Here is a 19,357-nt window from a genome sequence, read left to right as displayed (position 1 = left end):
GGGTGGAGGGGGGGGAGATGGCGGGGGAGCTGGGCTCCTGCCAAGCCCCCCCGCCCGGGCGGCTGCCGGGGAGCCCGCAGTAGCGGCACGCGCAGATGATAGAGGACGGACGCCTTTCTGCTCGCTCACACCTTTCAAGTGGGAGCCTCTTGAGGCAAATCAACAAGAATGTGGCTCCTGGGCGAGGGTCCGGGCGGCTGGGGCTGCCCACGGCGGAAGGGCGGTGGCCGGCGGGGGACTGATAACTTTAAAAGGACATCTTCTGCTGCCTCCCCGCTCGGCCGCTTTATCGCTGCAAGTGGCAGAATGGGGAGGGTTTCGCCCTCTCGGGTTCGGGGGAAGAGCCGGGGGGCTATAAAAAGAGGGCGCGCCGGGCAGCTGGGAGGCAGAGCCGGACACGGGCCAGCGCGGGCGGCGGGAGAGGACCAGCAGACCCTCTGTGCACCAACGCCACCATGGGCTCCTTCCCCGCCGTCGCCGCCAGCTGCCTGCTCTTCCTGGCTCTCCAGCTCCCGGGGCCGGGCTCCGCCACCCCCGTGCGTGGCGCCGTGTCCAACGCGGACCTGATGGACTTCAAGGTAGGGCCGGGGCCGAGGGGACTCGGGCAGGGTCCGTGGGCCGGGAGACCTGGTGCCAGCCCCACCCTGGGCTTCCCTTTCTCTGCTTGCCTTCCCTCAAGAACCTGCTGGACCACCTAGAGGACAAGCTCTCCCTGGGGGACGCAGACGTGCCCCCGCAGGGGCTGGCCGAGGAGGCCGAGGAGGCCGGCACCGAGCTGAACCCCCTGCCCGAACTGCCATCCTGGCCCGGAGAGGTCAACGCAGCCCCGAGGGACGGGGGTGCCCTTGGGCGGGGCCCCTGGGACGCCTCCGAGAGGTCGGCCCTCCTGAAGAACAAGCTGAGGGCGCTGCTCGCGGCCCCGCGGAGCCTGCGCAGGTCCAGCTGCTTTGGCGGGAGGATGGACAGGATCGGGGCCCAGAGCGGGCTGGGCTGCAACAGCTTCCGGGTAAGGGGTCGCGGGCACGGATGGGGGACGGGCAGGAGGGCGGCCGGGGCAGACAGACAGACACACATTTCCTCCCTCAGAAATTTCTGTCCCTGGGGCTGGAGCGATAGCACAGCGGGGAGGGCGTTTGCCTTGCACATGGCCAACCCGGGTTCGATTCCCAGCATCCCATAGGGTCCCCCGAGCACCGCCAGGAGTGATTCCTGAGTGCAGAGCCAGGAGTAACCCCTGAGCATTGCCGGGTGTGACCCAAAAAGCAAAATAAATAAATAAATAACATTCTGTCCCTGTGTGGCCACCGCCCCTCTCCCCAGTCTCAGGAGGGTCAGTGACGTCACCCTCAGCCATGTCAAAGGGCCCGGGGCCCAAGGCAACTGTATCGACCGGGGACACTCTCTGCCTTGGCTCCCGTCAGCGACCTGGGACCCATCGCAGGCCACACGGGGGTGGTCAGGCTGCGGGGTGGGGGGGGTAGGGGGCCCCACAGCACGCCAACCTGTCTGTTCTCTCGTAGTACCGCAGATAACGGCCCGGGAGGCAAAGGTGTGCAGGCCCGACCCTCCCTCCGCCCCTGGGTCTCCTCCAGCCTCCTGCTGCCTCATCGCCATGAAGCCGGTGGGGGCACGGACTCAGCTGCAGCCGCCGCCCCGCCCCCTGTCCTGTGCTAAATGTAGATGACGCGGGTGTCTGTGGCCCCCGCCGCTCCTCCCCACGCGCTCAGCTTTAGGGCAGCCCCTCACCACCCGCTCCTGGAAACCGTTTGAAATGAATAAACTTCAGCACCAAGGCCAGAGCACAGGCCGAGTCGGCTGCTTTCTTCCTGCCGGGAAAGGATCTAGACAGACGCCCGCCCGCCCGCCCTCTCCCTCCCTTTCAGAAGCACTGACAGGCTTGGAAGCCAGCCTGGCGTGCACCGCGGGGCTGGGCAGGACACACATGCACGTGTCTGTGGAGTTTCTGGGCCCCCCACCCCGAACCCCCAGATGCAGTTTTTCCGCATCCACACCCCGCCCCAGAGAAGGCAGTTACCAGCCAGAGACCCCGGGGTTCTGGGGGACACATGGGGACACATGGGGCCCAGACGTCCAGTAGGTTAAGGCTTGCCCTGCACGTTGACCTGGGTTCGATTCCCAGAACCCCGTATGGTTCCCCGAGCACCGCCAGGAGTGGTTCCTGAGTGCAGACGTCCTACGGTCTCAACACCTCCCTCCCTCCCTCCTTTCTCTGGTGGGAGGCGCCCGCAGCATGGCCGGTCTGGCCACTCTGGCCCCCTGGGGACGTGGCCATCTACCTCAGTCCCATCCCACCTCAAGCCTCTCCCCTCAGCTACTCTCCTCTGCACCCAGTGGATGGATTTCATCCTCCATCTGTGTGTGTGACGCCAGGGATGTTGCTAGGCGGCTGAGTCTCATCTCCGGGGCCTAGTTATTGTACTGGGGCGCAGGTTCATAGCATCTTCCCCCAGGGACACTGGGCTGGCCGGCGGCAGTGTGGGAGGGAGGCGGCCGGGGGGTCCCACCACGCATGTGCTAAGAGCCCCGTGTCCCCGCTCAGGTCCCCGCCTCCCGCGAGCACTCCACTCGCCCCTCAAGGCTCATGCGCTCCTTCTCGCTGGCCCCCGCGGGACCCCCGGCCTTGGCCACAGCACACGGTGCGCCCCCACGCCGTGCCACGGGGCCTCTCCGAGCTCTGCCCGCCCAGGTGGCCTCGGGCTCGAACCCGGATGGCGAGCTGCTTCTTGAGTGCAGGGCCCCGGGAGTGAGCGGCCGTTGGGGGTGGGCTGGGGGGCAGGAGAGCTGCAGCTGGCCCCCCCCCTGCCCGCTGGGTGTGCAGGGAGCTGAGGGCGGGGTAGGGAGGTGTCTGTCCACTCCCGCGCCCCTGGTTCTCACTGAAGGAGCCGGGGCAGGGAGGGCCCCTGGACACGGGAATTCGGGGCCAGGGGCGTCTCCACTGAGATCTCTGCACGCGTGTGTGGGGTCACCTCTGGCCAAACGAGCTGGGCCACCAGTGGCAGTGTCACTCGCGCGCGCACACACACACACACACACAGCTTCTCGGTGGGCAATGGGGGGGCGGTGTCTGTGTGGGGATCCCAAACATGACAGTGCCAGAAACACCCCGGAGACCCCGGGGGTGCAGGGGGCAGAACAGAGCCAGATGGTGCCGACTGGAAGGGGTGCAGGAGGCGGCCTCGTGATCCCGCCAAGGTCCGAGACACACGATTCTCAGAGCTGGAGTGGAGGGGCCCCGGGAATGGGGGCGCCCGGAAGGAGTCGAGGGCTGCAGCCTGCATGTATCTGGGGGAGGGGAGCAATGAAGGACCCCAGAACCGCAGCCAAGATGGACACCCCAGCCGCAGGGAGGGCCGGGGGAGACGTTTATTCTAACATGTTAAGGGTGGCCACTAGAACTTTTCCAGGTTCCGAAAGTTCAAATAAAAATAGAATTTTACAAATTAAAACAAAAAATACAATGTATATACACAGCGGTGTCCACTAAGGTGACCGTCTGAACAGTGCAAAGGGGACAGACCTGCCTGCAGCTGCCAGGGGCCACCCCCGGGCCTGGGGGCGGCTAATACTGCGCAGAGACAGGCCTGGGAAACGCCAGGGGCCACGCGGAACCGCCCAGTCCACAGGGTCTCGAGAAACAGCCTCAGGCCGCAGTCAGACCCGGCCTCGCTTTGCCGGGGACCCCAGACACAGGCAACCCCGAGTGGCCGAGCCCCAGCCCCCCAGGGGGGTCGGGGCCGGGGGAGATGCTGAGAAGCTGCCCTCCAACGGGCGGGGCGTCGTGACAGGGCAGCAGCGGGCATCTTTGGGCTTGTCTGGAAAGGGGAAGATCTTCGGGGCTGGCCCCGGGCAGGGAGGGGTGTTTTGCAGTCGCTGGGATACAGGACTGGGGACAAAGCATCTGGTGACTCACAGGCTGCGCCAGGCCAGGCCCAAGGAGGGGTGGGCCCTGCTTCAGCCCGGGTGCCGGCGTCCGGCCTGCCCGCCTGGTAGGGCCCCACCCCTGCGACCCCGAGACTGCTTAGAGGGCACTTTCTCCCCCCGGCACAGGACCAGCGCGTCTCAGGAAGGTGAAACGGCCTCTAAGAAACCAAAAGCGGGGCCGGAGTGATAGGACAGCGGGGTGGGCGCCTGCCTTGCACACGGCCCACCCAGGTTCCATCCCTGGCACCCGCAGGGTCCCCCGAGCACCACCAGGAGTGATTCCTGAGTGCAGGGCCAGGAGGAACCCCTGAGCACTATGGAAAGTGGCCCCAAAACCAAAAAAAACAAAAATCCAAAGTGACATTGATTCAAGGGATACAAAAGCTGGCGGCGGGGGGGGGGGGGGGGGCGGGGTATTTCCAGGAGTCAAAAGAGATGTGGACAGATTCCCTCAGTCGTGGGGAAGACAATCGTCCCCAGACTCGGTGACATCCGGGTTAAGTGCAAAGGACTGTCACCAGAGTCCAGAGCATGCGCACTCAGCCTCTTGCTGGGCAGAGCTCGGAGCCAACAGGCGCCGTCCAGGGCTCAGAGGCTCCCGCGGGGCCCCTGGGCAGTGAGGCCGGAGTGGCCTGGAGGGACGTGGGGCCCCTGATGGACACCAGGTGGTGTGGCTGGGCTCTGAGCTTGGGCCGGAGCCTCGCCCAGCCCGAGGGAGGCCCCTGGCTAAGGCAAGCACCGGTGACCCCAGGGCTGCATCCCGTCCCTCCGGCAGCTCTCCCACCACAGTGCTCAGTGCCCAGCGGCCAGCAAGGTGGCCGAGTCTCGGGGTTCTCTGCTCTCACTGCGGTGACAGAGGAGGCAGAAAGCTCACTCTGGGTGGCTGGGGGCAGGCAGAGGGCAGGAGGGTGGGGACAGTCAGCAGTGGACGGTGGGTGGCGGGGTCTGGAGGAAGCCTCGGGGCCACTGCCCAGAGGTGGTGAGTGGGCTGGGGCACCGTGTGCTTCTGTTGGGGGCGTCCCAGGAGGGTCACCCCGCAGAGACTGGGGTACCAGGAGGGCACAGCCCCGCGGCGAACGGGCCCCAGCCCCCCGCTGAGAATCCAGTGCCATCCGGGGTGGGCTTAAGGCAACAGCTGAGTTCCCGAGGAAAGCAGCAAAGCGAGGGGGGGTGTCTGCTCGGGTCACCCCAGTCACCCCCGGAGATGCGCTCCCCTGGGTGCTGGCGCCACACCAGTGCGAGGAGGGTGGGGAGCAGGCGGGGGACGATTTGTGCCGAGACAGTCAGACAAGTGCCAACTCCCAGGGGTCGAGCCTCCCCCGGGCCCCGTGTCCCCGCGGTGCCTCCCGGGCCGGCAGCAGGGCGGGCGGCGCCGTCACATGGTCTGGTAGTGCTGGCGCAGGCGCGCGTGCAGGAACTCGTAGGTGAGGTTGTGCCGGGTGATGATGCCCACGATCTAGGACGGGGTGGGGGGAGACGCCTTAGCCCCCGCAGGTGACACGGCGGGAACCTGGTCTGGGGACCAGACTCCGCCTGGACGCGGGACAAAAGGGGCGGGTGGGGACGGGCAGGACGGGAGCTCGCCTGGGGTTTGCCCAGACACGTTCTCGAACTTCCTGTCCCAGCACACCTGCTGGCCCGCGGGCCCACCAGCACGGCCTCAGAACCATGGGGCCCTTTTTTCTCTTTTTTTTTTTTTTTTTGCTTCTGGGGTCACACCCAACAATGCTCAGGGGTTACTCCTGGCTCTGCACTCAGGAATCACTCCTGGCGGTGCCTGGGGGACCATATGGGATTAAACCTGGGTCGGCCGCATGCAAAGCAAACACCCTCCCCGCTGTCTATTGCTCCAGCCTCCTTTTCTTTTTTTTAAATGTAGGCGCACTGGTATTTATTCAGTCACTGGTTAAGCTGATTGGATTGGGACCCATTTTTCTTTGTTCTTCTGGGCCACACCCGGCGGCGTGCAAGGCTGACTCCTGGCTCTGTGCTCACGGACCATTCCTGCCTCGGGGAGTCCCAGGGCAAGCGCTGACCCCCTCGACTATCTCTCCAGCCCAACAGGTCTGCTTTTCTGTCCCAGTTCTGGCACAAACTCCTTGAAACTCGGGGGGCTGGAGGCCGCAAGGAAGTAAAGTGTGTGTGTCGCTGCAGGTCTGACCCTCGCACTGGCTTCTCAGCACCCCTGGGTGCCAGGACGCGTGATCTCTGTCACAACACATGAGAAGGGAAGGGGAATAACTCAGGGGCTGGGCCAGGGTGAGAGCACGGCGGGGAGAGCCTTGCACACAGCCAAAGTAGGTTCATCCCTGGCACCCTGTATGGTCTCCCGAGCGCACCGGGGAGTGATTCCTGAGTGCAGAGCCAGGGGCAAGCCCTGAGCACCCTGGGTATGGCCCTCATCAAAAAAAGGGGGGACAGAGAGTACAGCAGGCAGGGTGCTCGCCCCCAACAAGAAAGAAAATAAGTAGATGTAAAGTGGGGGCCGGAGATAGCCCCGTATTCGTGTGTGCGCCGAGAACGCTGAGCCGGGTGATGCCCGGTACCACTCGGTCCTGGCAGCACTGGGCAGAGCCCCAAAACCTGGGCACAGCTACCCTGCTGGCTAATCCCTGAACCCCGCACAGAACGGCTGGCCCGGACAAATCGGAATTACTGGGGGAGGGCCAGAGAGACAGCACAGCGGGTAAGGAGCCAGCTGGGTTCCATGCCACATGGACCCCCGGGAATGCAGGAGTGATTCCTGAGCACAGAGGGCCAGTGGGGGCCCCAGCCCGACTGACTGACTGCCCCTTGGGAAGTGTCACTTCATTACTTTTGTAATTAATTTTGTTTTAAAGAAACAAGACACTGGTTACCAGCTCCCTGGCCCCACCCCCAGTCGGGGCTGGAGAGAGAGCACAGCTAAGGAGCCTGCATGACAACAGCTGACCTGGGTTCCATCCCCAACGGTCCCCTGAGCCCCGCTGGGGTAATTCCTGAGCGCAGGAGTAACCCCTGAGCCCCGTCGGGGGTAGCCCAGAAGCCAAAACCAATGCAAATGAAATGCAGCAACAGCAGAACCGCCCCGGCCAACCACACTGAGCCTGTGGCTGCTGATGCAGGAAAATCCCAAACAACGGGGGAGCTGGTCAGGGCCGGAGACAGGAGGGCCGGAGGGCTGGACCCTCCAAGACTCCAAATCCTGCCTGAGGTGGGGCAAGGGATAGGGGAGAGGAAGGGGCCGGAGGCTGCGACATTGCCAAGGCCAAGGCCATGCTTGGTCACCAGGTGGAGGTCACACTGTCCACCTGTGACCCAGCAGGCACACCTCGGGCTGGCGTGGCTGGGCCCTGAGCCTCGACCCAGGCGGGCAGTGTGGTCAATTATTCGACCACCAGCTCGGGTGTGAAGAACCAGAACTGTGTAGACTGGGCTAAGTGGTATTTCCTTTTCTCTCGAGGTAACAACATTCCTGTCCTAAGGAGAGCCAAGTAAGCCAAGTGAGTGTCCAGCAAAATAATAAATAAGCTTAGAGGCCGTATTTTAGTTTTGGATGGGGGCCTTTCTGGCCATCTGGTGGTGCTCAGGGATCAATCCTGGCGGGTTCAGGACGGCCTATGGGGTGCTGGAGATTGAACCCAGGGGTTCAAGGCAAGCACCCTCCCTGCTGCCTATCTCTCCAGCCCCTAGACTCATATCTTTTAAAACTCTTTTTTAAGTTTTTTGGTTGAAAGCCCTTTCTAATGTAAATGGCGGGGGAAGGGGGAAATTTTTAGGCCCCAGGAGGCCTTAAAAGGCCCAGCGAGTCCCATGCCTGCAGCGGCACCTGCTGGCTGTGCGGGGAACTGCGGGCAGGAGACCTCGTGCTCCGCGCATGGACACCCCTTTGGGTGGGCGGCAGCTGGGGGTTTCCGGTTGGGGGAGGGACGGGAAGGGGGGAGGAGGGGCTCGGAACCTCCCCGCGGGGCGCCCGCTCACCTCTCCCACGGCGTTCACCACGGGCAAGTGCCGCAGGCCCATGGTTCGGAAGAGGTTGAAGACCTGGGACACGTGCGCGTTGGGGGAAACGGTGAAGGGCGACGGGTTCATGTAGGGGGTGACGTCCTGCGGGGAGGCGACGACGGTGACCCGCAGCCGGGAGACACCCGCCCGCCCGGCCCCCAGCCCCTGTGCATGGGATTCCCCCCCCATCAGGACCCTCCCCTCCTCTCCCGCACGCCCCCACCCCGGCCGCGCCCCCTGCAGGCGCCTGAGCCCACGTGGGCGGCCCTTCTCACCACGATCATCCGCGGGTTGAGCAGCGTGAGGTCCAGGTCGTGGATGTCGGGGTAGCGCGGGTAGTCCTCGGCCATCTCGGCATAGCACAGGCGTGGCTGGCTGGCACTCTGCAGAGGAACCCAGGAGCCAGTGCTGGTAACCAGGTCCCACCCGCAGGGGGCCTGGGCGCCGACCTAGAGACCATCCAGACCCAAGGCCCAGCAGAGCCCAGGTGGCACCGGCCACTCTCCTCCCTGAAGCCGTGAGGCATCGGGCACAGGGGACCGCTTGACCCTGCGCCCTGCTCGCCACTACAAGCCAGGCGAGAGAAGAGGGCGCAGACTCAGAGCAGAGCGCCTTCATGGGTGAGGCCCCGAGTTCGAAACCGGGTACTACCAGGTCCCCCAAACACGGCTGGGTACAGTCCTGGGGCCCCATCAGCACTGGGCCTGAGCAGCACCTCATCACAGGCCAACCACTGGGCCATCCTGCCTGGCTGAGCCCCGGGCTCCCTGAGCACAGCTGGGGGGGAGGGCTAAGGGAAACGGGGAGTGAATGCGGAGGGACGGTGGGAAGATTCGCCTGCAACACGCAGGGACGCTGCAATGGACGCCGGATCCCGAGAAACGGCTTCCTTTCCCACAAGAATTGACACTCAGCATGTGCACGTATGTGGTGGGGTGTGTGCATGTGTCTGTGAGCATGTGTGATATGTGAGCACGTATGTGCATGTATGTGTATGTGTGCATGTGTTATCCGCGTGGCCATGTGTGTGAGCATGTTTGAGTGTGTGTGTGAGCATGTGTGAGGTGTGTGTGAACATACGTGTGCGCGCCCGTGAGTGGCAAGCACGGTCGTCTGCACCCCAGCAGCGCGAGCAGCAGGGCAGGGCCGCCCCCTCCCGACTCACCGACTGGCTCTCGGAGTAGCAGACCCCGCGGACCAGCAGAGTGACGAGCTGGGAGCGCAGGACGAGGCCGTGGAAGGTGAGCGGGCGGAAGCGCTCCTCCATGGTCCAGTCTTCGCTCGGGGACTGGTCGGGGTACAGGTTGGGGTAGGGGGTGTACCTGTTACACAGAGAGCAGACGAGCCTCACGCACCCGCAGTGGTGTAGCGGGGCCGGGCAGGCCCCCTGCGCTCCAGCGTCTGCGGCCGGGGCCCAGCGCGAGCGCACCTGCGCTCCAGCATCTGCTGCAGGAGGTCCTCCTTCTCAGCCGGCCCCCCGCGCATGCGCCCCTGCGCTGCTCCCTCTCCGCTGGGCCCCCGCACGTGCGCCCCTGCGCTCCAGCATCTGCTGCAGGTCCCCCCTCTCCGCTGGGCCCCCCACGCATGCGCACCAACGCTCCAGCATCTGCTGCAGGAGGTCCTCCTTCTCCGCTGGGCCCCCCGCGCATGCGCCCCTGCGCTGGTCCCTCTCCGCTGGGCCCCCCCACGTGCGCCCCTACGCTCCAGCATCTGCTGCAGGTCCCCCGTCTCCGCGGGGCCCCCCACGCATGCGCACCTACGCTCCAGCGTCTGTGGCAGGTCCTCCCTCGCCACTGGGACCCCCGCGCATGCGCCCCTGCGCTCCAGCATCTGCGGCCAGGCCCCCGCGCGTGCGCACCTGCGCTCCAGCATCTGCTGCAGGAGGTCCTCCTTCTCGGCCGGGCCCTCGGCCGGCGCGTGCTCGTCACACACGTTCCGCAGCTCGCTCGACGGGTACGACTTCATGGACTGGCTCCGCCGGCGCTGCTCACAGGCGCGCGTCAGGATACTGGACTTCTGCGAGGAGGGGTCGGGGGCTGTAATGGGAGGCGATGGACCCCACGGCAGGTCGTGGGGCCGGGCACCCCAAGCCCCGTTCTGCTGGCCCAGGGCCGGAGTCAGCTCTTGGGCGGGTGGGCCCCTTTGCTGCGTGGAGTAGTGGCGGGCCGGCCAGGGCCAGGGTCGGGTACACGACCCCAGGGGGCACTGGGGCTTGGCCTCGGGGCGACGCCTTGGAGCTAGACAGCTGGCGTCCAAGACCTCACCCACCCGCCACCCACACACAAATCCGGGCAGACGATGCAACCTGGAGGAGGTGGCACAAGGGGTCTGCCGGTCCCCCTCGGGCTGCGCCTCTACCTTGAACCTGATGTTGTTGCTGATGAGCTGGTTGCCCTTCATGAACTCCTTCTCGTTGCCGCGGTTCTCGGTGACCACGGGGAAGGCGTGGTGGACGGTGGTGCGCAGGATGCTGACCAGGGACTGGATGCGCGTGTGCGGGTACACGTAGGTCAGGTTGGGCTCCATGATGTCGCTGGCTCTCAGTCTGGGGGCGGGGGACACGTCCGGCCTCACCATGGGCCCCGGTGCCCGGACATGGTGGCCGCAGGGCTGACCCCCCCTGGCCACCCCCCATCTCGGGGCCCCTGAGCCCACACCCCCTCCCATCCCTGGCACAGGCCACAGCTTTGCCGCACGTGGGCCTTTCCCCACCCGGGGCGCACATTCCTGCTGCTCCCCACCCACCTGCTGGGGGTCTGCTGCCCCCACCGGCAGCGCCTGGCACCGCCCACCCCACTGAGTGGCAGCTGCCACTCAGAGGCACTGGTGCCTCCCCCCACCGGGTGCCAGAGGCTGAAGCGGGCCGGGCTGGGCCCCTCAAGACCACTGGGCGGCAGGACGCAGGGGCTCCCCCCTCCCTCCTGAAGGCCGGCCCGGGCTCTGTGGGTCTGGACAGGCAGGAGGCCCGGGCGGGCAAGGGGCTGGGATGGGCCTGACGGCAGCGAGGCCCACGGCATGGACACGGGTGATCTTCCCCTTACCCTGCCCCCCACCCCCGAGCGAGCACCCCCACCCCAAGCCAGTGCTCCCTCGGCCCTGCCCGTCAGCCTTACTTGTCCATCTCCACCTCCGTCTCCCACTCCAGCAGTGGCACCCCGCGCAGGTCCACGTGGACGCCGTAGATGCCCTTGTTGAAGAAGTCCCCCGTCCACTTGGCCACCTGCAACACAGGACAGAGACTGGCGCGGGGCGGCCCTGGGGCCGGGGCGGAGCTGGGCACTGAGCACAGGCCTGGCCTGGGGCCCACACTCGGCCTGGACCTGAGGGGGCTCACCATCAGGGTGACCATGATGGGCAGCCCATAAGCGATCTCGTTGGTGGACTCGATCAGGATGACGGTGAGGCTGATGGTCATGCGGACGACCCCGCCCAGGAACGCCGCGGCCCCGATCAGGGCAAAGGTCCCCGAGTAGATGTGGCCCAGTCCGATGTAGCTGGGAGCAAGAAACCCAGAGGGAACTTAGAGTTGGGGTGTGTGGGGTGTTCACACACACACACACACACACACTCTCTCTCTCTCTCCCTCCCTCTCTCCTCTCCTCTCTCTTCTTTCTCTCTCTCTCTCTCTCTCCCCCCTCTCCCTCTCTCTCTCTCTCACGGCACCTTTTCAGGATATTTGCCACCAAACGTCCAAAAGCAGCTCCACATAGCAAAGAAGGTACAAAAAGGCCACTTGGCACAGACACGCCGTAAGTCCAGCATGCCAGCAAGAAGTAGAGGACGAAGAACAGGGCCAGCGTGATGGGGCTAAAGGTACCTGCAAGGGACAGAGAGAGCACGGTGGCCATGGCGCTGGCTGTGCAGGCAGCTGACCCAGGTTCGATCCCTGGCACCCCGGATGGTCCCCCGAGCCCTGCCAGGAGTGTAAGCCCTGAGCACCGCCAGGTGTGGCCCCCCAAACACAAATCTAACTAAAGGCGCCTGCAAGACAAGAGCAGACAGACCGAGTCCAACGCCCCGAGCCTGCCGGGGCCCCCAGATCCTCCTGCTTCCTCCTGCTCCTGCTGGGGTTTTCTCTCAGCGTTGGAGGCAGGGCTGCTAGTGGGGCTGGGGCGCTCTGGGCAAGCAAGCAGCGCCATTCCCACGCGCATCTCAGACACGGAAGGGCCGGCTGCTGTGTCTGGGGCGGGGGTCCCCGGGCCTGCCCACCCACCGTCCTGGTGCAGGAGCTGCAGGATGGCCGCCTCCTGTGGGTTGAAGAAGAGGGTGGCCATGTCGTTGTAGGTCTCGTTGGGGCAGAAGAAAGTCTTGATGCTGGAATTCACATCGGGGGCGACCTGGGGAAGGAGCCAGGGTCAGTGCCCGGCTGGACACGGGGGTCATCGCATGGGCTGTCCCGAGCCAGGCTGACAGTCCACAGCGCCCAGCCTGGTCACGGAGGTCGACACGGGGGCGACAGTCTGCCTCGAGTCATCTCCCCCAGTAACCAGGCCGCCCCCGAGAACTCCACACACGAGTGGGCCCGCGTGGGGCAGTGTCCTCTGCACGTGGACCCTGTGCCCATCCATCATGAAGAGGTGACACAGCTCCACGGCACCTCTAAGCCATGCAGCTGTTAAGTGTGGGCCAGAGCGCCAGGCCTGGACCGATGGGGCTGGGATTTCCGGGCCCTGGCGAGTAGCACCCAGGCGAGGTAGGGTTAGGGTTAGGGTTAGGGTTTGTGCTGACAGCCCCGCCTAATTGGGCCGGAGTGACAGTGCAGCGGGGAAGGCGCCTGCCTTGCACAAGGTGACCCGGGCTCCATCCCCTGCACCATACCCGGTTCCCCGACATTGCCAGGGTGATCCCCGAGCCCAGAGCAGGAGGAAGCAAGCCCCGCACACTGCCCCCAAACAAAACAAAAAACCAAACAACACCCCCAAATTTTGCCGCAAGGAAACCTCCCCTCCACCGAAGGCTGGACGCAGGCCCCCGGCCCTTCGCTGCCGCGGTCACTGCCCTTCCCCAGTTCACTCTCCTCCCGGCATGGGGGCTAGACCATGAGATGAGACTCCCGGCCCCACCCTCCGGGAGTGAGGCTCCCTTAGCGCCAGATGGTTCGTGCTCCCTGGCTGGGGTGTCCAGGAGTGCAGAGGGCACCCTCAGACCCAACTCTGGGCAAGCAAATAGTGTTATTCCCAAGCTCGTTTCAGATGCGGAATTTTCCTGGACTAGCTTCCAAATGACACCCTGGAGAGGCACTTTTGTGGGCACAACTAGGGTGCGCCTGGCTGGGAAAACTAATGGGGCAGCGCCCCCTGCTGGGAGCTAAGAGAGAAGAAGGTGGCGTAACTGCGCCAGCGGGCCTTGGTCAGGACCTTACTTTGGGGCTGGAGCGACAGCACCGGGTTAAGGAACGGGCCTTGCATGAGGCTGACTCTGGTTCAATTCCGGATGCCCCGTATGGGTACTCAGAGCCACAGCGCCAGGAGTCAGCCCGGAGCCCCCTGGGGGTGGCCCCAAATCACTGCCACAAGAGCCCTTTGGGGGCTGCCTGGAGGGCTGATACCGGAAGTAAGCCTGCGAGTCACATGGATGAGCCTGGTTCAGTCTCTGGTACTGCACGTGGTACGCCCCTCAGGAGACCTTACTCAGGCGATGAAGGCACGGCCCGGGTGCCCCCCTGAGCAATGCTAGTTGTGGCCCCTCCAAAATCACCCCAGAAAAAGGCCTTCCTTTGCTTGGGTTTTCTCACCTGTTAGATGGGAGAACCCCCACGCCACTGTGGTGGTGGGGAAGGATTAAAGGGCACGACTGAATCTGGAGAAACCCGAGTACCCGAGGACAGACGGCTGGTTAAAGAAACTTTGGTACATCTACACAATGGAACACTATGCAGCTGTTAGAAGAGATGAAATCATGAAATTTGCATCTAAGTGGATGGACTTGGAGAGTATCATGCTAAGTGAAATGAGGCAGAGAGAGGGACAGACGTAGAATGACTGCACTCATTTGTGGAATATAAAATAACATAACAGGAGACTGACACCCAAGGACAGCAGAGATAAGGGCCGGGAGGATTGTTCCATGGTGTGGAACTGGCCCCCCGTGCTGGGGGGAAAGGCAGCTGGGATGAGAAGGAACCACTAAGGAAAGGGTGGTTGGGGGGATCGCCCGGGAGGGGAGACTGTGCTGAAAGTAGACTAAGGACCAAACAGGATGGCTTCTTGGTATCTGTACTGCAAATCATAATGCCAAAAATTAGAGAGAGAGTAAGAAGGAAAGCACTTGCCACAGAGGTGGGGTGGGGTGGGGGTGGCGGGAGGGACACTGGGGACAACGGTGGTGGGAAATGTGCCCTGGTGGAGGGGGGGTGCTCGGGCACTGTGTGACTGAAACGTAACCATGAAAGCCTGTCACTGTATCTCACGGTGATCCAATAAAACTTATTTTAAAAAATAGAGAGCACGACTCTGCGGAGCTGGGCGGAAGGTCCTTCACACAACTAGCGCCTGGCGCTGCCCGGCTCCTGGCAGTGCCGGGAAGGCCCGTGCCAGCGGCTCGCCGGGCTCTGGCTGCCCTGCCACCCGCGTCTCCGAACCTACGCCTCCAGGTTCCTCCGGCACATTTTAGATTATCTGCATAGATTCCACCGAGGGGGTCTGGAATAATTCAAACGAGGGCTCGTGAACTTTTTCCCTAAAGAGCCAGACAGTGAACGTTTCAGACTCTGCAGGCTGTGTAACGCCGGGCTAGCAGATTTTCCCGCCTTTTGAAACCTTTTGAAAACAGAACAATTGACCTCGGCGAGGAGCAGCTGCCGAGGCCATCTGCCACATCCCGGCTGCTCAGCCAGACCCTTCCTGGGCACGGCGAGCCCACAGCCAGCCAAGGGAGACGCTAAGATTTCTGTGGCCGGCCAGGAGCAGCTCAGGCGCGGGAGCAAGCACCCCAGAGCAGCCCAGTACTGCCGCTGGGTGTACAGTCTTGGGCTCTCAGCCCCCCCGGGCTGAAGGGAAGACGGGAGCGCGCGAGCTCTGCTCTCCGCACTGCGGCCCCGGCTCCGCCAGGCAAAGGCTCTCCCGAGAGGGGGAAGAGAAATGCAAACAGCAGTGAGCCAGGCTCGCCCAGAACCCAGGCGGCAGTGACCCTCCCGGCCCGTCACTGCGGCTCACAGATGGGAAAAGGGGGGTGGGGAGGCTTCCTGCGAAGGGGGGTGGGGAGGCTTCCCCGCAGGCCGAGACCACCCCCGGGCACTCGGAACCCCTCCGATGACTGTCTGCAGCAAAGAGGCAAGCCTGACCTTCCTGGGTTCCACGGGGGGTGGGGGGGCCTGGGGGGTCACCTGGAGCTGGAGCGAGCCGTTCCCGAGCTGGGCCGCCGACAGTGGCCGACACTCCCCCAGCACCATCGAGGCCACAAACACCACCACGGTGGTCACCAGCGCCACCAGGAGGCCCTCGAGGACTCTAGGAGACAAAGCAAGCGGTGAAGCCAAAAGTCACCCGGCCTGGGGGAACCCCAAAGCGTAACCCTGTGCACCCACAAAGCTCCTTCCCCCGCCCCGCCGCAGTGCAGGGGTGGAAACTGCCCAGGCTGGCCACTCTCCAGCCACTGGCCGCGCAGAGGCAGCCGGGCCCACTTCCTCACAGAGGAAGGACCCAGCCCCCAGGGCCAGTCGCCCGACTCCAATCTCAGCCCTGCACCCAGGCCGGGCTCGTGACCCCGCGGGCTCCGCCACCCACCTTCCTGGGAGGGGACAGCCCGGTCCACACGAGGCCCGGGCAGCCCCTGCAGGACTGGGGGGCGGGGGGCGACTGCAGAGATACCTGACGAGCTTAGGTTTCGGGTGCACGTTCCGCATACGGTACTTCGCAAGCCTCTTGTTCAGACAGTTGAACGTGGCTCCCAGGAGGCCCCCGATGACCCCCATCATGACGAAGAACCCCAAATCCATAGCTGTCCAGAGATGACATTTTTTATCAGAGTCAGAGCACTGAGAGAAGGAGCAAGGGGAGGAGAGAGAAAAACCAGAGCCCATGAGAGCAGGAAGGGGCTGAAGCGAGAGCCAGGCGGGGAGGGGAGGCGAGCGCGAGTCACGTTCAAGGACCGAGACACTCTGGGGTCAGGCGGAGGCTCACCTTGAACTCCCCGAAGTTAAGCAGACCGGGGAGCTGGAAGGAGCCCCAGCTTCCAAACTGGATCCCAGAGCGAAAGAAGTTGAGAGTGAAGGTGGCGGCCATGGCGCAGAAGAGCTGGAGGGCGGGAGAGAGAGAGAGAGCGTTGGCCGGCGAGAGCGCAGGGAGCTCTCGGGGTCCAGGGCTGGGGCCTCTGGGGGGGCCAGGACAGGCAGGCGAGAAGCAGCCTTGGGGGTGGGGTGGATTTAGTTCACGTAAACAGGAGGACGACCAGACCCACTAGGAGGTGTCCTGGGTTCAAGTCCAGCTCTGCTCCCCTTCCAGGACCCGCCCGCCCCTGCAGCTGCCTCAGTGTGACCGGGGGTTGCGCCCGGGGGCAGGAGCCAGGATAACAAAGGCATCCCCAGATGTGCCCTCCCTTCAGTGGGCGCACTGGAGCTCGGTGAGCACGGAGTGACGCCGGGGGAGTCTGGGCTGTGGCTAAGTCTCACCACTTTCCACGTGAGCCCCTGGTTCCAGAAGGACGAGCCCTCCTCCAGGCTGAACAAGGTACCCCCAATGGGAGCCCCGAACGCCACAGCGACTCCAGCGGCCGCCCCTGCTGATACAAAGTCCCGCTTGTCTCTGAGGAGAGAGGAGGAGGCGGTTGACCCAGGAGAGGCAGGGGCAACCCCAGACGCGGACGCTAGCTCCAGAGCTGGGGTCCTACAGCTGCTGCTGTGAGTGGCGTCCCCAAGTGGGCGGGGCTGCACAGATGGGCGGGTCCCACGGTGGGCGGGGCTCCCGCAGCGGGCGTGGTTCACAGGTGTGCGGGATTTCAGCAGCGAGTGGGGTTCCTGGCTTCTTCCAAGAACCCGGATTTCGCCACCGGCAGAAAGGTGGACGCCTCCGTTAGAGCCAAGTCTGCCCATCTCCCAGAAACAGGCGCGTGCTGGCGGGTGGGAGGGCGCTGGGGCTTGCTCCCCTGCATGCAAGGTGCACACTTCACCACAAACTAACCACACCTCCAGCGCAGGGGGCAGTGCTGGCCCTGGGGGACCCCTCAAGCCCTTGTGCGGGTCTGGACACACACAAATCCCTGGACAGAGTTGCAGGACGGCGACTGCACAGGGGCACCTGGGAGGGAAACGTCTCCAGCACATGCCAGGGCCTTCCTCGCCGGCCCTTCCACAGGGCCCCGGCCTCACTGCCCAACCAGGACCGGGGGCCGCAGGGCTGCGGAGAGGCTGCCTGGCAGGGCGCGCCCCCAAGGCGGGCGGGGGCTCCCACTGCCCATACCTGTCACTTCGGAAATAGGGGAAGTTCAGCTGGATCTTCCGGAGAGAGACGCTCTGGAACTGAAGCAGAACATGGAGTCAGAGGGGCCCGGGGGCAGGGCCCGGGGCAGAGGTGAGGAGCTATTCCTTCTGCCCCCCCCCCCACTTCTGGGGGTTTCTCAACAGATCTGCGAGTGGCCAGCAGGTCCGAGAAAGGGGGACCAGCAGACCAGCTTCGGCGGAGGAAGACACAGCGGCCGGGCGGGAGGGGCCCGGTAGACCAAGGATGGCTCCCAGGGTCCCGGGCAAGTCTGGTCCCCTCCCACCTCTCGGCCCACTTCTGGGGTGACACAGAGAGGCAAGAAGTCAGCGGAAGCTACTCTCCGGGCGAGTGCTCTTCGCTCCCCTTACAGCTCGACCAGCCCCCTCCCCGGGAAGAGCCCGTCTCCGACTGGTGGGCAGGGCCCCCAAGCGGCTGGCTCAGCGTCCAGGTGGAAAGAAAGCGGGGCGCGGGGTCTCCAGAGGCCGGCTGACAGCAGCCCCTGCTCTGCTGGCACAGGGCGTCCACCCGGGCTTGGCGGAGCTGAGCAGGCCCTCGGCGCCCGCCCAGGCGCCCCCTAACCAAGAGCAAACCCCGAGGCCAAGGGAGGCGCCCCCAGGGTCATTTCCAAGCCTGCGCAGGTGTCTGCCTTCCTTACCTGCGGCAGGCCGGCGCCCAGCACCGCTCCACTGTGGACCATGGGGTCTTCCTTTCCCACAAAGAGTCCTGGAATGGGGGCGCGGGGTCAGGGGTCACAGGCCCAACCTTGACTCTACCTGTTGTCTTTTTTCTTTTTGGTTTTTGGGCCCCACCCGGCACTACTCAAGGCTCACTGCGGGCTCAGCACTCAGGGATCACTCCTGGCTGGCTCAGGGGGTCCGATGGGGCACCGGGGATCGAGCCCGGGCTGACCACGAGTGGGTCTTCAGTAGCTGGCCTTTCAGACAGAAAAGCTTGCTGGGACTGCCAGAAACCGACACAACGGGGGCCTTGTTGAACAGCCTTGAAGGAAACTTCCTTCTGTGTCTGAGCTTAAAAGGCACCCGTGGGGCGGGAGCAACAGTACCCACGGAAGGGCACTTGCTGTGCATGTGGCCAACCCGGGTTCAATCCCCAGCACCCCATAGGGTCCCCCAAGCACTGCCAGGAAGGAGTGATTCCTGAGAGCAGAACCAGGAGTAACCCCCAAGTATCACTGGGTGTGGTCTAAAAAAAAAAATGAACAAAATAATAAAATAAATAAATAAATAATAAATAAAAGTGGCCCACCAGGGTCGGGAGAGTTGCGCATACAGAAACCCCCCGGGCTCCAGGCCTGGCTGTAAATGGTCTGAGCACTGCGCTGGGAGTAGCCCCTCAGCACCGAATGTGGCCCCAAACAAATCTTTCCAATAGAGAAAGAAATGGACAGGAGAGAGAGGGGCCGCTGAGGGGCTGCTCCCACACAGCCGACTGGGTTCGTGCCCGTGGGCGCAGACGCGAGGGAGGGCCCGGCTCACCTCCGGCCACGCTGAACAGCACCCCGAAAACCTTGCAGAGCAGAGTCCGGAGCCGCACGATCCTGGGCACCTTCACGCCGTTCAGGTAGCACTTGATCTCCGGCATCCCCGAGCCTGCTGCCACCGGCTGTGGGGACAGCGGGAGGAGCCAGAGCCTTCCGGAACCTTCTCAGGGCCAAAGATGCCCGGGGGGGGGGGGGAGCTGACTTCCTACTAGCAGCACCCAGTGGGCCAAGTCAGACACGGCCAGTGGGGCGGGGCGGGGGGACGGACCGGTGCTTCCGACTTGGTGGGTCCATGGGGAACCGGGGGAGCTACATTTCAAACCTGGGGGTTCACTTCACCTGGGGAGCTGCACCCCCTTTCCCAGCTGGGGCCCCTGGCAGGAGTCACTGGTTGAGGCCTGCCAGGTGGTGCTAAGAGGCGGCCACGGGAGAGGGGCACCTAATCCCAGGTGACTCCACACTGCCTCTCTGCCCTGCTTTCTCCAACCTCCTTCCCCTTCCCCCAGGGCTGGAG

The 19,357-nt window shown here is 64.3% G+C and overlaps 2 protein-coding genes across 2 annotated transcripts in view; one reads left to right on the top strand and one right to left on the bottom strand.

Moving 5' to 3' along the window:
* Positions 1–1,797, top strand: NPPA (natriuretic peptide A). The gene is made up of 3 exons (XM_004607255.2): positions 1–578; positions 680–1,006; positions 1,521–1,797. Exons 1-3 carry the CDS (start codon positions 456–458, stop codon positions 1,530–1,532), a joined length of 462 nt encoding a protein of 153 aa, XP_004607312.1. The 5' UTR covers positions 1–455; the 3' UTR covers positions 1,533–1,797.
* Positions 1,798–3,342: 1,545 nt separating this feature from the next.
* Positions 3,343–19,357, bottom strand: part of CLCN6 (chloride voltage-gated channel 6) — a 31,217-nt gene continuing 15,202 nt past the window's right edge. The window contains exons 7-23 of the mRNA XM_055138966.1: positions 18,839–18,965; positions 17,998–18,065; positions 17,322–17,380; positions 16,535–16,667; positions 16,047–16,160; positions 15,735–15,901; positions 15,251–15,374; positions 12,140–12,263; positions 11,590–11,743; positions 11,261–11,420; positions 11,040–11,146; positions 10,285–10,471; positions 9,785–9,942; positions 9,092–9,248; positions 8,202–8,309; positions 7,903–8,028; positions 3,343–5,398 (exon numbers count right to left, since the gene is read on the bottom strand). Of these exons, the coding sequence (XP_054994941.1) occupies positions 5,318–5,398; positions 7,903–8,028; positions 8,202–8,309; positions 9,092–9,248; positions 9,785–9,942; positions 10,285–10,471; positions 11,040–11,146; positions 11,261–11,420; positions 11,590–11,743; positions 12,140–12,263; positions 15,251–15,374; positions 15,735–15,901; positions 16,047–16,160; positions 16,535–16,667; positions 17,322–17,380; positions 17,998–18,065; positions 18,839–18,965 (2,154 nt within the window). The 3' untranslated portion in view covers positions 3,343–5,317. The remainder of the gene's footprint in view (positions 5,399–7,902; positions 8,029–8,201; positions 8,310–9,091; positions 9,249–9,784; positions 9,943–10,284; positions 10,472–11,039; positions 11,147–11,260; positions 11,421–11,589; positions 11,744–12,139; positions 12,264–15,250; positions 15,375–15,734; positions 15,902–16,046; positions 16,161–16,534; positions 16,668–17,321; positions 17,381–17,997; positions 18,066–18,838; positions 18,966–19,357) is intronic.

The sequence above is a fragment of the Sorex araneus genome, chromosome 5 (assembly GCF_027595985.1).
Source record: "Sorex araneus isolate mSorAra2 chromosome 5, mSorAra2.pri, whole genome shotgun sequence".
Classification (NCBI taxonomy): domain Eukaryota; kingdom Metazoa; phylum Chordata; class Mammalia; order Eulipotyphla; family Soricidae; genus Sorex; species Sorex araneus.
This window is presented reverse-complemented; position numbering and strand designations above follow the sequence as displayed.

Bases quoted from the DNA above. Each gene is read 5' to 3' on its own strand.
- NPPA (XM_004607255.2), top strand. From the start codon at position 456: ATGGGCTCCTTCCCCGCCGTCGCCGCCAGCTGCCTGCTCTTCCTGGCT. The intron at 579-679 runs GTAGGGCCGGGG...CCTTCCCTCAAG, and splicing joins CGGACCTGATGGACTTCAAG to AACCTGCTGGACCACCTAGA.